Source organism: Anser cygnoides, chromosome 7, assembly GCF_040182565.1.
Source record: "Anser cygnoides isolate HZ-2024a breed goose chromosome 7, Taihu_goose_T2T_genome, whole genome shotgun sequence".
Lineage (NCBI taxonomy): Eukaryota > Metazoa > Chordata > Aves > Anseriformes > Anatidae > Anser > Anser cygnoides.
The window spans coordinates 37,280,869-37,296,002 of record NC_089879.1 but is presented as its reverse complement, the minus strand read 5'-3'; the positions used below and the strand labels follow the sequence as shown (position 1 = coordinate 37,296,002).

Genomic DNA, 15,134 nt, shown 5'->3' with positions numbered 1-15,134 from the left:
TCTGGATTCTGGTTTTGAGGATTTATCTCTGTAAGCTAGAACGGTTTCAACTCAGTTGTTAGAACAGTGGTTGGGAATTAATGTACTTTATATCTCAAAGCTATGAAGTGTGATAGTATCTATTGTAGACCAAATGAGTTAGTAGAGAAGAAAGTCCACTAATGTAAAAAGGAAAAAATGAAACTGTTTCAGACCCTTTGTGTCTTGTTGCATCATGTCAGGAGACGTGTTAAGTTCAGATGTTATGAAGGTGTCTCTGGTATGTGACACCTGAAGGAATTTTTTGTTCTGTTTGTGAAGTAAGGCTTTTTAAATATATTTTTCTCTTCTGACAAATAGGTGTTTGATGAAAGAGCAGCAAACTTCGAAAACCATGCTGCTAGACTGGGAGCAACGGCAGAAAAAGCAGCTGCAGTTGGAACTGCTAATAAAACCACTGTGGAAGGCATTCAGGCAACAGTGAAATCAGCAAGGGAACTTACCCCACAGGTTTGCTTTCTTAGTCTCAAAATGCTGTTATGAGGGTTGGGAGGGACTTCTGTGGAATTTTCCATTTGTTTCTGCTTATCGGAGTAAGATGTTAATAGCAGCAAGGAACATAGCACTGACATTGTGAGAAGAGAAATGGCAAATATTCATGTATATCCTAACGGGTAGGACAAGGTAATTAAATGATGTGTCTTACTCTTCAGCTTTTGGACAGAAGCACCAGTAACTTATCCTTGAAACGGTTACTTGGAGGCTTAATAGAGTAGAGAAAATGCTTCTTTAATGACTTTTTTCCAAATTAAACTTCTATCTAGAACTAGTGAGACTGTCAAAAGTATTGTACATTAGTGCTTTTTTTATCATTAGTAAATGATAAAACACTCGTTGATGCAAAAGCAAGTAAATGAAGTTAGAGAGAATAAATATTAGTACCAACAAATACTAGAAGCATTGTAAATCTTGAAACAGAACTAGAAATTGAACAGAAATTGAACTAGAATTAATGGAGTATTAAAAGTGAGGAGCTTCACATTTATCATGGAGAAACAAATGCATTTTCAGGAATACGTACAATGTATTTATATATTGTTATTTAATAATTAAAAATGTAATAATTAAAAATTATTGTTACTTAATTAAAAACATTTTCCATTGGTAGGTAGTATCAGCTGCTCGAATTCTATTGAGAAATCCTGGAAATCAAGCTGCTTATGAACATTTTGAGACAATGAAAAACCAATGGATTGATAATGTAGAAAAAATGACAGGTAAAGTAAGATTTTTTGTTGAAGGTTATATTTGTGCTTACTTACCCAGTATGGATTTTTTTATCCATTCTATTTGGATTGAAGAGACATGTACAGAAGTAATAACTGAATAAAAAAATATTGTTTAAGAGAAGTGGGAGTGTGCTCTGTGACTCCAGAAATGTGTTTATGTTAGCATAAATAAAATAACTTGCTTCATAGGAGTTGGTTTTGACTGGTGGGGGAAGCAAACTGGGCTTCGATTCTTTCATGGGAATAGCAATATACCTTTAGTTTTGTACTTGTTGTGTTAGTAATATATCACTGTAGCAGCTTGAGGCTTTTATTTTTACATAATCTTGGCATGTTGAATGAGGACAGATAGTTAAACGGGGGAAAGAAAACGTTCAAAATGATGTAAGAGCTTCATAAAAGGAGCGCATAAAACAAAACTACGGATCTACTGACTCTCTCTGAAACACTTTAATGTTTCAGTCCTGAAGAAATGTTTCAGTCCGTATTGGACTGCTAACAAAATACTTTCTCCTGGCTGTATGCTGAGTCCCTCACCATCTCCGTAATTAACTTGTAGGAATTTTAAATCTTACTGCTTTATCACTATACATCACCCTTAATTTAAAGCACAACCAAGAGGAATCTTTCATTTTGCATGAATGGGAGGGGTACAAAATTGCTGAATATAGATAAAGAAATTTGCAAGGAATGAAATTGTGCTGTATATACTGTGTAAGTAAGTCAATTTTTCATTCAAGCAACATTCCACATTAGATGAGTAAGAATTTGGGATGTTGTTATTGGGAGCAAGCCTGACAATAGTTACTGTGATAGAGGTACCACACAGAAGTAAAATGTCAGTAATACATTTGGTCTGATTTTCATGCCTTCTTTCACTCCTCCCTACTCCTCAAGTTTGGAAATAGTTGCTTTTCTGGTTGGAAACAGTCTCAGGAATATGTAATAGCCATTTCCAGAGTTGAAATTAGAATATTAATGTGTTCAACTTTTATCCTAGGGTTGGTGGATGAAGCCATTGATACCAAGTCTCTGTTGGATGCATCAGAAGAGGCTATTAAGAAAGATCTTGATAAGTGTAAAGTTGCAATGGCCAATATCCAACCACAGATGCTGGTAGCTGGCGCCACCAGCATTGCTAGACGAGCAAACCGCATCCTATTGGTGGCAAAACGGGAGGTTGAAAATTCAGAAGACCCTAAATTCCGGGAGGCTGTTAAAGCAGCCTCTGATGAACTAAGCAAAACTATATCACCGATGGTAATGGATGCTAAAGCTGTGGCAGGAAACATCTCTGATCCTGGTAAGGATTCGGTCAGCTGATTTGAAATGTATCTTTCATTGGTGGAATGCCGTGTGAAGTAGCGCTCATTTTCTCTTGTACAGCTATGTATCCCCATTTATGGAAATTTTGTGTATGCTTAAATCCCATAATGGTAAGATCAAGGTCACACCATTAACTGCTGGGTCCTGCTCTTTGGAAATGCAATCAAAAACCTATGGCGCATGTTCACGGAAAAGGATTCACCATTCTAGTTCATTGCATGATGTCATAATCTTTATCAGAAACAAGTATTTGTTACTTTTATCAGTAGTAGTACCTCTATAAGGCAAGTAGTACATAACGTCTTTTGTTCTAAAAGTTATTTTGGGAATTACTTTGGCTATTGATAGTGACCATTATTCAGCCTAGATATTATTTTATGCACGTTGTGTATGATACTAATATTTCAAACATGGAAATCAAGTATAAACATTGTGGTAGTTTTTGAAAATTATTTTATAGAAATATGTGCACTCTGTGTACCTTATCAAAATATTTTTTGTGTTTTTTGATAGTATTGCAATTCTAAATATTACAGAATGCTATTAATCTGGGAATGGGATTTTTGTTCAGGTTTGCAGAAGAGTTTCTTGGATTCTGGATACAGAATTCTGGGAGCTGTGGCCAAAGTCAGAGAAGCTTTTCAGCCTCAGGAACCAGATTTTCCCCCTCCTCCTCCTGACCTTGAGCAGCTTCATGTAAGTGCAGTATATTTTGTAATACAATACTCAGTTGTCACTGATGAAGTGTGGACTGCACACTGAAATTTTTTGACTAAATTTTTATTCCTTAGACATAAAATGCATTGTCTAGCCAGCCATGTATACAAGTAGTCTGAAGTCTTAAATAATAATCCAGCTTTCAAAAGAAGAGAATAAAACATGGTATTTCCTTAAACAGGGAGCACTTGAAAAGCTGGAAGAAGGCATGAGCTCATGCGATCATGTCTTGCCATGATACTGTTGTGATACTCGATCTTTGTACTATTTCATTGCACTGAATAGGGTTTTTACCTTTCTTAGCTGACTGATGAGCTTGCTCCTCCAAAACCACCACTTCCAGAAGGTGAGGTTCCCCCACCCAGACCACCACCACCTGAAGAAAAGGATGAAGAGTTCCCAGAGCAGAAAGCAGGAGAAGCTATTAATCAGCCCATGATGATGGCTGCTAGGCAGTTGCATGATGAAGCACGAAAATGGTCTAGCAAGGTAAAAGTTGTTACATATGTGTCCTGTGCTAATAAGAACATTTCTTTAGGATCAGTGTGTTAGTTTGGTCCAATATCAGATGCCTCAATGCAGAGAATAGTCTTATATAGACCAAATGGTAAAAACGCTGCAGTAAGAGGAATCAGAAACCCTTTCATCTTCAGAGTGAGCTAGGTACAACTGTTCTAGTACTCAGAAGTGCTAGAATGCTTTATCATGGTACCTCTATGAACACAAATGTGCTAAGCTCTTTGTGATTCTTGATGCTAGTATTGCCTAGAGAGGCACTATTACTTGTGCCTTTATAGTTTAGCAAATTGATTGCTTTATTTAACTGACTTTGGAAAGTCTGCATGAATGTTGCAGACACTGGCTGCGAGAATCATGAGCTGGTTTTTGTTCTGGAAGGAGCTGCAAGTTACTTTGCAATTTATCTGGTGCTGTTCTGATCAGAAATGTGAGTGTATATAGGTAACCTGATCTGCTTCCTTTTTTGTAGAGTCGCTCTCTATCAAGGCCAAAATCCTTCGGTTTTTTTTTTTTTTTTTTTTTTTTTTTTACTATTTCAGTGCCATGACAAACCAGTCTGAAGTCTGTATTAGTCCTATAAATACAAATGCAACTTCTTTGCTTCTTTTTTCACCTTTTTAAAATTTAAAGCTATACTTTTTCTCTGGTAGCAACTTGTTAAGAACTTCTGAGTTTCAGCCTTCTGCAGATATTAATTGAAGGCCAGAATTTGGCTTTTAAGATCTTCACTTTTTTCTTCCACCCCAATACATGGTAACGAGAAGATAAACTTCAATAGCTTACTGAATCAGCTTCAACAACTTGATGTGCATAAGGAACATCTGTTTTGGAAGTACAAATGAAATACAAAAGAAATACTGCAAATCTGTTTGTGTTCCTTCCTTAAAATGAAATGCTTTTATTTTCCACATACTCCTGGATATACTGCATGCGTTTTTATTTTATTTAATGTATAAGACTGGAACATATCTTCTCAGAAGGTAATCTTGATGCTGAAAATCTTAATTTCAGCTTCCTAAGTGTTTTGAAGTGTTTGAATCCCCAAATGAGTAACCTAACAATACACAGTAGGTTTAAAAAAAAAAGTTTACTATACATGTACTAAATTACATGTATAGACACACTAGAGTATAATTAAAGTAATGTATCTATTAAAATATTTATGTATCAAAACAAGGTAGCAGACCTTAAAACCTCCTCCTAATTATGAAGGAGCTCCATGCTTAGTGTTTTTTGTTTATGAAACACTAATAAGTTGAGACCGACAAACCAGTAAGTTAGTGTAGCATTTGTGCTTTAAATTCTTGTTAGCAGTTCCATTTTACCAATAAAGGTACAGTTGCTTTGACAATATATTTTGGGGAAGAAGGTGGTGGTCAGGACACCATTTGTCAAGAACAATTTTGTACACGCAGTTCAAGTTTTAAAATATTTTTGCAGACAGTCATAAAGGGCAGAACAATAGAATTTAAAAACAATTTTTGTAGTTGAAGCCAATCCCTTATTGGGTGGAAGAGGAATTGATGGATGCTGTTACTGAGGAATATGGGTTAGATCTGGAAAGACAGAAACACAAGGTCATGCTTATACTAAATGGCAACAGGCTGTGTAAACTGCCTTCTGCTTTTTTGGCCGTTTATATTAGCCCACTGATATTTTACTATGTATTACGCTTATAGGAGGGCAAGTAACTAATCTTTAAAAGCATTTGATAACATTCTCCATTCCTGTAAGATTTAAAGTTCATTGCTTTTTTTCTTTAACAAAAACTCCTTTTCACTGGGTAGATTTTGGGTTTCCGTGTATTCGTTTTCTCACAGAGCACAAGACAAACACCTGTTGCTTTAGATTTCCTTGCCTTTCCCCCTCATCTGAATAAAGGAGAGATGAAGTTTTATTTGTTTAGTTAGGCTCCTGTGTCAAAACTAGCATCAAAATGAGGGACACTGGAAACTTCTCACTGAATTAATACTTAGATTTAAGTCTTCAAAGATGGGTTGATTTGTCAATATGTAAATGCTAGAACTTGTTCTTCCAAAAACTTCTGCATGTTTTCACTGATGTAGATGTTTTTCTTTAAAAGATCAGATCTTAAGCAAAATTCAGTGGCAAATGCATAGTTTTTGTTAAGGGTTGTTTGACATGTAGCATTCATCAAAGAAATTCAGTTAGTAAATTTGTGTGATATCTTTTTTATTGAAATGCTGTTATATTATAAATGACTGTACTGTTATATGACTTTTGCCTCATCCTTGTGAACTCCTTTTATTTGCTTGAATCTTTTTTTAAAAGGTAACGGATACAACATATTGTGGCAAAACAGTATAATATGTTTCATAATCCTCTTACTTTACTTATTCTGTTTCAGTCTTTTTAAAGAACTGTAATATTCATGTCATTCATAACATTCAGAATCACCTCCTTTTTTCATAACCTGGTTTTGTTCTTTTTCACATTACCTGCAGTACTTCAATACCCATTTCTACAATGTCTCCCCCCCCCCCTTTTTTTCTTGACAGAAACAGTATCAGTGGTTTTTCTGTGGTCCTGCTGCTATCTCTTCTTACATATATGTGAAAAGGCTTTCATACATGCTTTGTGTCTGCACAAATACCACAGTCATCAGCTGCTGTGCCTGCTTCAAGCCAGTGAAAATGGCTTTCATTAAAACAGAAAATCCATTCATTTCTCCATTGTCTTGCCAGAAAAATGTTGTTCTGAAAATCAGCCTCTGCGTGTAGAAGCTGTATGCTGAGTTGAAAAATGTAGCTGCATCTTTGACTTGTAACTTCTTGATTTCTTTGGTAACTTTGGTTCACAGGTGAAATGTTTCTTTCCTTCTGCTAATCTTGTATTCCTTCCCCTCCTCCCTCTTACCTGATCCTAGAGCTGTCCTGTCAGATCTCGAGAGACTAAGAGGATGTTTTGGTCACTAAAACAGCTCAGTTCATGCTCTTCTACCAAATTCTGCTTCTTGTACTAACTGTCCCCTGTTTCTCCACCCTTGCTGCCACCTGCAAAGCCTGTGACTGTGGTTAATGAAGCGGCTGAGGCTGGTGTAGATATAGATGAGGAGGATGATGCAGATGTTGAATTCACTCTCCCCTCTGACATTGAAGATGATTACGAGCCTGAGCTGCTGTTAATGCCAACCAATCAGCCTGTTAACCAGCCCATTCTGGCTGCTGCTCAGTCTCTACATCGGGAAGCAACCAAGTGGTCTAGTAAGGTACTCCTGAGTCTCCCCCGGGGACTGATCTGTGTGCATCCAGCCATTTGGAACGCTGACACATTTGCATCACTCTTGATCCCTGCTGGGTCCCATCATTCTGAATGAATAAGCGTGCCTGCACTTCATCTTAAGGACTGAGAGTGGCTTCACAAGTTTGCTAGATCTGTCTGTCAGTGCCAGACTGAAGCTTGATTTGGGTCACTTATTAATATTCAAAGGCTTCCTCTCTCTGCATCTGCCTGTTCTCTTTGTTATGGCAGTTTTCAATTTGTAAATAGCGGTTGTCTTCCCTCCCCCCTTTTCTTTTTTCATTAATTTGTGCTACCTGGGAAGCCATGGTTAATGGTTTCTTAATGACTTCCAGATACAACAGAGTATACAGTATTCAAGAAGTCATTTAACATGTCTATTATGCTTTGCCTCCATTGATGCCATCAATTAAAATACCTTGGAACAAGGAATGGCTTTGTATGGCAGTGTTTATTGAAGAGGACTGACTGACTGTCTGCTGGCTTGCACTTGGCTGTATTGCAAATGCTGGTTTTGAGAGAATTCTTTTATGGAGAAGCTGCACTGTATGCTGTTATCTGCTGAATTGAGATAGTGTTTGTATAAAAACAGTGGAAATCTAACATGGGGTTCAGATGTTCACAAGTAGCCTGTCTCTTCTGTCTAAGCACAAATGTTTGCAAGACTTGTCACTTTTTATAGCATGCTGCAAAAAGTAAGGTTGGTGTCATATAACAAAAAAAGGTTAGGGATGTGTGTGTATTTATACATATATGTATGTATGTAGAGATATACTAAACTATTTTTAATAAAAAGGGCTTTAAAATGTTCTTGTCGTTTTCAGATTCTGATGCTTGGATAACTTGTTTGAGGGCTTCGTAAATGACACTGGTCCTAATTTCTTGATCATCCTGCGTGAAAACATGGAAAGGCTTTGTGTTATGTCACTTGCATCCTAACTGGTTATACTAGCAAACAGTTTAGATATTAGGTCATGGTAACGAATAGTTCAGCTTTTTGTGTCGCCTGTATCTGTGCAACATTTAATTACATGTTTGGGATATCTTCATGGCCAGTAGTGCGTCATGGAAGTATGTGCAAAGGGACAGAACACATTTGGTCAGTTGGGTTCTCACTGTGTACTTCTTGCTCTGGACTTCATTGGTCATTAATTGTGGAATTATACTGAAGAACGAGTGTGCTAATAAATAAACTCACCATGCTAATATTTCATCCACACAATAGGAATGCTTCATGACACTAAATATTTCACATTTTTCTAACAACTTCTTATGAAGGTCAATCTAAATATACTAACATACTATTAACAATTGATCATCTTGGTTTGCTTTTTTCTTGCATTAGGTTTCTCTCTGGAACAGTGTATGAGAAATGTTTTTGCTTTGGTCATATTAATTCACATATTGCAAATATTTCTCAAGTACTTATGTGATGGAATTTGATGTATTTAATGAAAGAAATTTGAATTTTAATGATATTTCTAGTTTATCTTTTCAACTTCAAATTCTTCTCTCCTCCTAGAGTCTTTATTTTCAATGGAAAGAATTTGTCAAAAAGGAAGAACTTTTTTCAAGAAAAAACTTCACTCTCCCCTCCCCCCAATAAAAAACAACCGAAACCAACAACATTGCATCTCATTTCCACATTACCTGTGACAAACGTTTGTATGTTACAGATTATCTTCCATTTATCCTTCAGCAACGTAGCAAGGTAGCAGCACAGCATATTCTTTGACACTTCAGTTTCAGATGCCACTGAAAACCTTATGCTCAACTGTTATGACTACGCTATTTAACAGAATTAGTGCTATTTGGTTTAACAAGCTATTTAGCACACTTAAAAACCAAACAAACATGCTTCATCTTAAAACATCACCAGCAAAGCAGTAACTCCTATTCCATGGACAAACTAACATTTTTCTTTACCACTTCTTTTTTCCAGTTTTGAAGCAAGCTTTTTTCCTGAGTGTTAGGAAGAAAAGCATGTAATGAACATATAGTTAGTGCAGATCTTCCCTGTTCCTCGAAGAAACCTCTTCTGTGTTCACAAATGGTTCTTCCATCCTTGACTTGTTGAAAGGGTTGCTGCCAAAATGTATACTGCTGTTCAGATGTGACTTCTGGGAAGCTTCCTTGCAGGCACAAACACTCACTGATGTTGTTCTCTTCAGGGTAATGACATCATTGCTGCTGCTAAACGAATGGCGCTGCTAATGGCAGAGATGTCACGCCTGGTGAGAGGAGGCAGTGGAAACAAGCGTGCCCTTATTCAGTGTGCGAAGGATATTGCTAAGGCCTCAGATGAAGTCACTCGACTGGCCAAAGAGGTGGCCAAGCAATGCACTGACAAACGCATTAGAACAAACCTCTTGCAGGTAATGAGCTAACATGTAAATGCCTTAAGAATACTTTGTTCTTCTCTTAGTATGAGTGAGTGCAGGAGCTGTTGAAGTAAAGCACATGCATCTCCCCTTGGTTTGTAAAGTTTTGTCAAGTTCCAAGTCTGTTTTTAGATCCCATGGTAGTACATGTTCTGTCAAGTCAGGATTTGTTTACACGTGTAGAAGATGCCAGTGCCTAAGAGGTCATCAGAAATACTGTGCTACGAGCACCAGTCTGTCTTATGTCTACATTGCTTTGTATTTCATCTACTCATTCCTCTTATATCAAAGAATAGTAGCAGAAGTGTAACACTCGGTAGGTTTTTTTTTTCTCATCCAAATACACATCTTTCCACGCTGAAGTCTGGGTGAAACCCTGGAGGAATATCTGGAGGAAGGGAGAACGTATGTTCCATCCCCAAAATTCTCAAAGCACCTAAAATAAGATGTTCTGTTGTTCTACCGATTTTTGTCAGAAAGTCTTGAAGGTTACAAGGTCTCCTTTGTGCTTATTCTTTTTTCTAACAGTAAAACAAAACCAAAGAATTAATCTGAGAAAAAGAAAGTGTTTCAGTTCAATTCATAATGTGAAGCATTTTTTATCCTCATTCTTTAGGTCTGTGAGCGAATCCCAACCATCAGCACACAACTCAAAATTCTTTCCACTGTCAAAGCTACCATGCTGGGCAGGACTAATATCAGTGATGAAGAATCAGAACAAGTAAGAGGTGTAAAAATTGGTGGTAGGGTGGAACTGTTGGTCAGTTTTATGGGTAAAAAGATATGACGTAATACTGGATGTGTTCAGGGAACTCAAAGATTGTAAGCTTACCTTAGCTGTTTAGTAAGGATAACTTAACACCTTAGTTGCTGTTTCAAAAGCTACAGTTTAATAGAATGACATCAGTCCTTGCCAAGCCAAAAAGTTATTCTAGTTCAAATTTTTATATGAACAACTTATTTATCTCCTTTAATTTAATAGTCAGAAGTGAGCTAGCAAAAGAACTTCTAAAAATACAACAGACTTAATGCCGAAGGAGTAGTAGCACCCTCTGGTGGATTGCAGTGAAAATAGTTGTTCTCCAACATTATCTTGAGTATCTTACTTACATCTTGAGTTCTGCTGACTTCCAAATGCATGTTTTCAGTTGAAATCCTGCAGTCTTTTGGCTTCTGAGATATTATTCAGCTCTGAAGCATTGAGCTTTTAATCAGACTTTCAATAACTGTACTGTGAGAAACAGGAAAGTGCTGCTGTGAGAGAACATAAACTTCACTGGTTTTTATTTACTTTTCAGAGACAGACTGACTTAAAAATGCTTGTATTGGGAGAGTTGTCAGGCACGGTTCTGAATGTGGTATTTCCATGTACATTAGAAGTTTTTTTTCTTTTTTTTTTTTGACAGGCAACTGAGATGTTGGTTCATAATGCCCAGAACCTCATGCAGTCTGTAAAGGAAACTGTGAGAGAAGCTGAAGCAGCATCCATTAAGATAAGAACAGATGCTGGATTCACTCTTCGCTGGGTCAGAAAGACTCCATGGTATCAGTAGACACTAGCCACATAAGTATTGTCTTCTGTAACATAAAACGCCTTTTTTTGGAAATGGAAGATTTATTAACAGCAAAAGGTGCTGTATACATGAGCTTAAAATTAGCTTATGCTAATGCCCCATTCTAAGGGTATGAATTGTAAGAGAATGCATTTCAAATATCTTCAGAACACATTTGATATCAAACACCTCAAAGTCGTTTCTGATAGTAGACAGTTCTTATCTTTTTTTTGCTTTTGAAGATTCTCTTGAAATCTGTAATCCCAGAAGCACATTTCATATATGCACTGCATATTCCAGTAGTTTCCATGTGATGGTATAATACATGCACCTCACTTTAAGCTTGTGTTGGGAGTCTGGGACACTAACAGTGTTATTGGGCAGTGATTTAGGGACAAACAAGGATATATAAAAATTCACCTCTTCAACAGGATTTTAGCTGATTGTTCTTAAACCATTCAGAAGTGGTAGAAGGTTGGGATTTTTTAAAAAGAAAAAAGGGGTGGGAAGGGGAAAGCTATTCTAAAATGAGGATTAAAATCCCCCTGCTGAAATTATTTAAATTTTTATTTTCCTGTTGATTTTTGCTTGGCATCACTACTTCAGTAAAAACTGGAGCTGTCTGTCACCCTCCTGTCACCCTGTAGGTATGCATTTCAGAACTTGTGCTGTACTGAAATGCTTCTAGGTGGATGTTGGTAGCACACGGTTGTCAGCCTGAGCCTTACTGCTGGAGTCCTTAATTCATGCAGCTCTCCTTATTGCTCAATTTAGTGATGTATTGGGCTGAAAAAATATGGTTCTCTTAAGGTAGCTACATGTCCAGGTCCAGAAAATGTCGCACGCCAGCTCTTTCTTTTCAAAAACCAAATGTGCACAAGCACGTGCAATTATTATTATTTTCCATCTAATGTTATTGCGCCCACTCAAGATGGAAATTAAAAGATTAAGAATATTAAATTCAAAAGACCTTTTGCCAACTGCATGTTTTCAGCAATGCAATAGTAGTGTGTAAGCTTTTGGAAACCCAAGCACCGCAGGGATGTGAAACTCCTTAGGTAGCGAGATGGCTTCCAGCAAAGAGTGGTTCCTAATGCTAAAAAAAATCAGTAAAAATATCTGAGTAAAACATATTTGGAGTTTGGAAATTCAAAAGTTTTTGAAGTCTTAGTAAACTGAACATGTTACTTTATATTTTAAAAAACAAAACACACTGTTGATAAAATAGGCTTCAAAAGTTTTTATCCTTCCATTATTTAACATGTCTTCCTATATATAGTTATGTTTATTTGCTCCATTGTCTCTTTTGGCATTTGACAGATGGGGGGAATTACAGTTTTAGAATGGATCTCCATACATTTGCAAGGGGCATTTGCAAACTTGTGCCCAAATCAGCTTGGACCTCATGATGTCCTCTTAATTTTCATTTGCTGAAAAGTTGTTGCATGACCTTTAATATAGTGCCCTTGTTAGACTGATTTTTTTTCCACAGCTTAAAGGAAGAGAGAGAGAACAGTCAGCTGTTCTTTGCCTGTCTGTGACACTCAGACTTCCTCCCCTTGCCCCTTCATTGCACTGTTATCTAAAAAGGGAAGTTAAAGTGATTATAATACATCTGCCTCAAACTAATTGACCTTAGCAAGAAAAAGCATGTCTTCATCTTCAACTCACTCCTGGTGTCTGGGTATTATGAAACACATGGTACTTAGGATCTTTCCTTAGTATTCTCTTCCTGTGATTACCTGGAACAGGAGGGGTAAGGAAGGAGTGCCAGAGCCTTAACCTGAATGTCTTGCATTTGGTTGGTTTATACCAGATCTCTAACGTAATTGTAATGTAGTAATTTCTATTTAATAGTAAATAACACTGAATAGGTAGGGGTTATTTTTAAGGGATTTTCTAAATAGTCTTCCTGCATTTCAATACTCCTCACACTCCCACCCCTCTCAGCCCCCCCAAACCCTATTTCAAGCTTCTGTTTTTTTTTTAGTATCACTGTTTAGTTGCTTGACTGATATTAATGCAATATTACTAATGCCTTTAATACATAATTGTTTATGCCAAAGATCACTTTTTGTTTATTGAGTAATGTTTGCAGGAAAGTTATAAATCATGGTTGCCTTTGATATTCTTCCAGAATGTTTGCTGTAAGTTCTTAAATTGTTTTGTAGAAGCTGAGATACTCATTCACCTTATGCAGTTATTGCTTTTTTGAACACTATTGGTCTTCAGACCTGAAATGCAGCAGAAATTTGAAAAAAGACCGTGAATGTCATTTAGAAATGTTTTACCACTATAAAACTTTGTTTATAAACCAAAATGTGTTGTATAGTCTAATGTTTTCAACCTTTTTCTTTGGTTCTGTTAAAACAATAAAAATGCATTTGTACAAAATGTCAGCTTGTCAGTATTAACTGAACAGTGATAATACTGTAACAGCAAAAAGGGCAAACAGCTCTTGAAGGGCAGAAATGCTAAAGCAAAACAATGTTTTTGAACAGAAAATGTACAGTTACTGAAACAGAAAAGAGCAGTTTTAAAAAAGGATTAAAAGCAGTTGTTACTGTCTTCACTGTCAGTAAAACTAGCAATCAAAAGAACCAATGGGAGAAAATGGGAGTTGTTCCAGAGGCCTGATGGGTCATCTATTCTAGAATCACCAACCAAGGTTCTGAAAACTTGAAATGGGATTTGCCCGACCCTGTCAGTAAAGGAAGAAGTGTGGTTCGGGCTAACACTTCATCGAATCTGAATTTTACTTGGCAAACATGAATGCAAAGGCAATTGCATGGAATTACTGCCCTGTTTCTGTCACAGAACCTCTTGCCACCATTTATATAAAGCTTCTGTTTTAAAAAAAATTCTGCCAGCATTCACACATTAACACTGTAACCTCACAGAACCAACATTTCTTGGTGATGTGGGACTGAACGTAGTCCAACAGTGGCAGAAGGCACCTAGGATTTAGTAATACTAGATAAATTACAGATTTCATGCTGTTAACAAAGTTCTCTCCGCAGCTGAAGGAGGATGACAACTTCTGAGACAGTCACCTTTGTCAGCACAGGATATCAAAAGCTGGCTCTAAAAAATCCTTAGTAATGACATCCTTCTGTTCCTTAAGCTGTGCTAGTCATACATGTGTTGGTACAGTTTGTTAGTGGGGAGAGCATGAACCCAGTCCCCGCTACTACAAACCGTGCAGCTGATGTTCCTGTGTTTGGCGAAATGGCAGGAGTCAGCACACCCACAGCAAAAAGCATTAGCCTCACACGACGAAAACCATTTTGCTGAGGAAAACATCGTTTATGTTCAGGGCGCCTTTCCTCCCAGGTAAGTGTAACTGTTGATGGTGACTTCTGGTGCGGTACTGTGAAGTGTGGATTGAAGCTCTTCCAGAGACAGCAGCTTTGTGTATCCTTCCCTGGTGGCTGAGTTACACAAGGCTGGTGCAGCTGGTTCTGCAATATGCTGACAAAGTGTTGGTGTTAAAGCTAGCCCTTTTTGATACTGCATTATATATCTCTGTCAGTAATGGTGTCAGTGCTGAGAGGAGATCTTGCAGCGTTTGCAGGCTGCTAATGCAGAGAGCAGTTCTTGCTATGCAGACTGAAGCTTGGGACCTAGCAGTTACATCTGAAAACAAGATTTTTTTTAGTAAAATTACTTTAACCTAAGGATGCAGTTTACTGTAACATGGAGCAGATCTGTGGGATAAGCTATGAACTGATACAAGTTCCACCCACTGAAAAGGATAGGGGAGAAGGCTGGTGGCTTTTAACATCGAAGTGACATGCTTATACAAATGCAAGGTTTTCTTAGAGGTGCTAGTTTGTAAAAGCAGTACAAAAAAAAGTAAAAGTAGCTACAGTAATAGTCTGTGATTTCAGAAATTCAGAATAGATGTCTGTGGTCAGGTTTGATCTTGACCAAGTTTCTAAGAGAAAATGTGTAAGTTTCTCTTCTTACGGGCTTGCTACCAGTATTTAAGATGAGCTCCCCCTCATTTTTTTTAATTTGTCTCAAAATATGAAATTTGGCTACTGTATTACTTTAGTTCCTATTTATTCATCTGAAACCAAGTTAGCACATACTTATCCATTTGTAAT

General features: G+C 37.2%; 1 protein-coding gene across 5 annotated transcripts in view; it reads left to right on the top strand.

The window, feature by feature from the left end:
- The window catches only part of VCL (vinculin), a 64,132-nt gene extending 50,713 nt beyond the window's left edge, over positions 1 to 13,419 (top strand). For 2 of the 5 annotated variants that reach the window (XM_048060044.2, XM_067000391.1), the window contains exons 14-22: positions 340 to 489; positions 1,148 to 1,256; positions 2,269 to 2,571; positions 3,166 to 3,290; positions 3,615 to 3,800; positions 6,853 to 7,059; positions 9,263 to 9,466; positions 10,089 to 10,193; positions 10,879 to 13,419. In XM_048060044.2, coding sequence (XP_047916001.1) covers positions 340 to 489; positions 1,148 to 1,256; positions 2,269 to 2,571; positions 3,166 to 3,290; positions 3,615 to 3,800; positions 6,853 to 7,059; positions 9,263 to 9,466; positions 10,089 to 10,193; positions 10,879 to 11,025 — 1,536 coding nt within the window. In that variant the 3' untranslated portion in view covers positions 11,026 to 13,419. The other 3 variants (XM_048060041.2, XM_067000392.1, XM_067000393.1) reach the window with 2 other exon arrangements.
- The last annotated feature ends 1,715 nt before the right edge of the window (positions 13,420 to 15,134 follow it).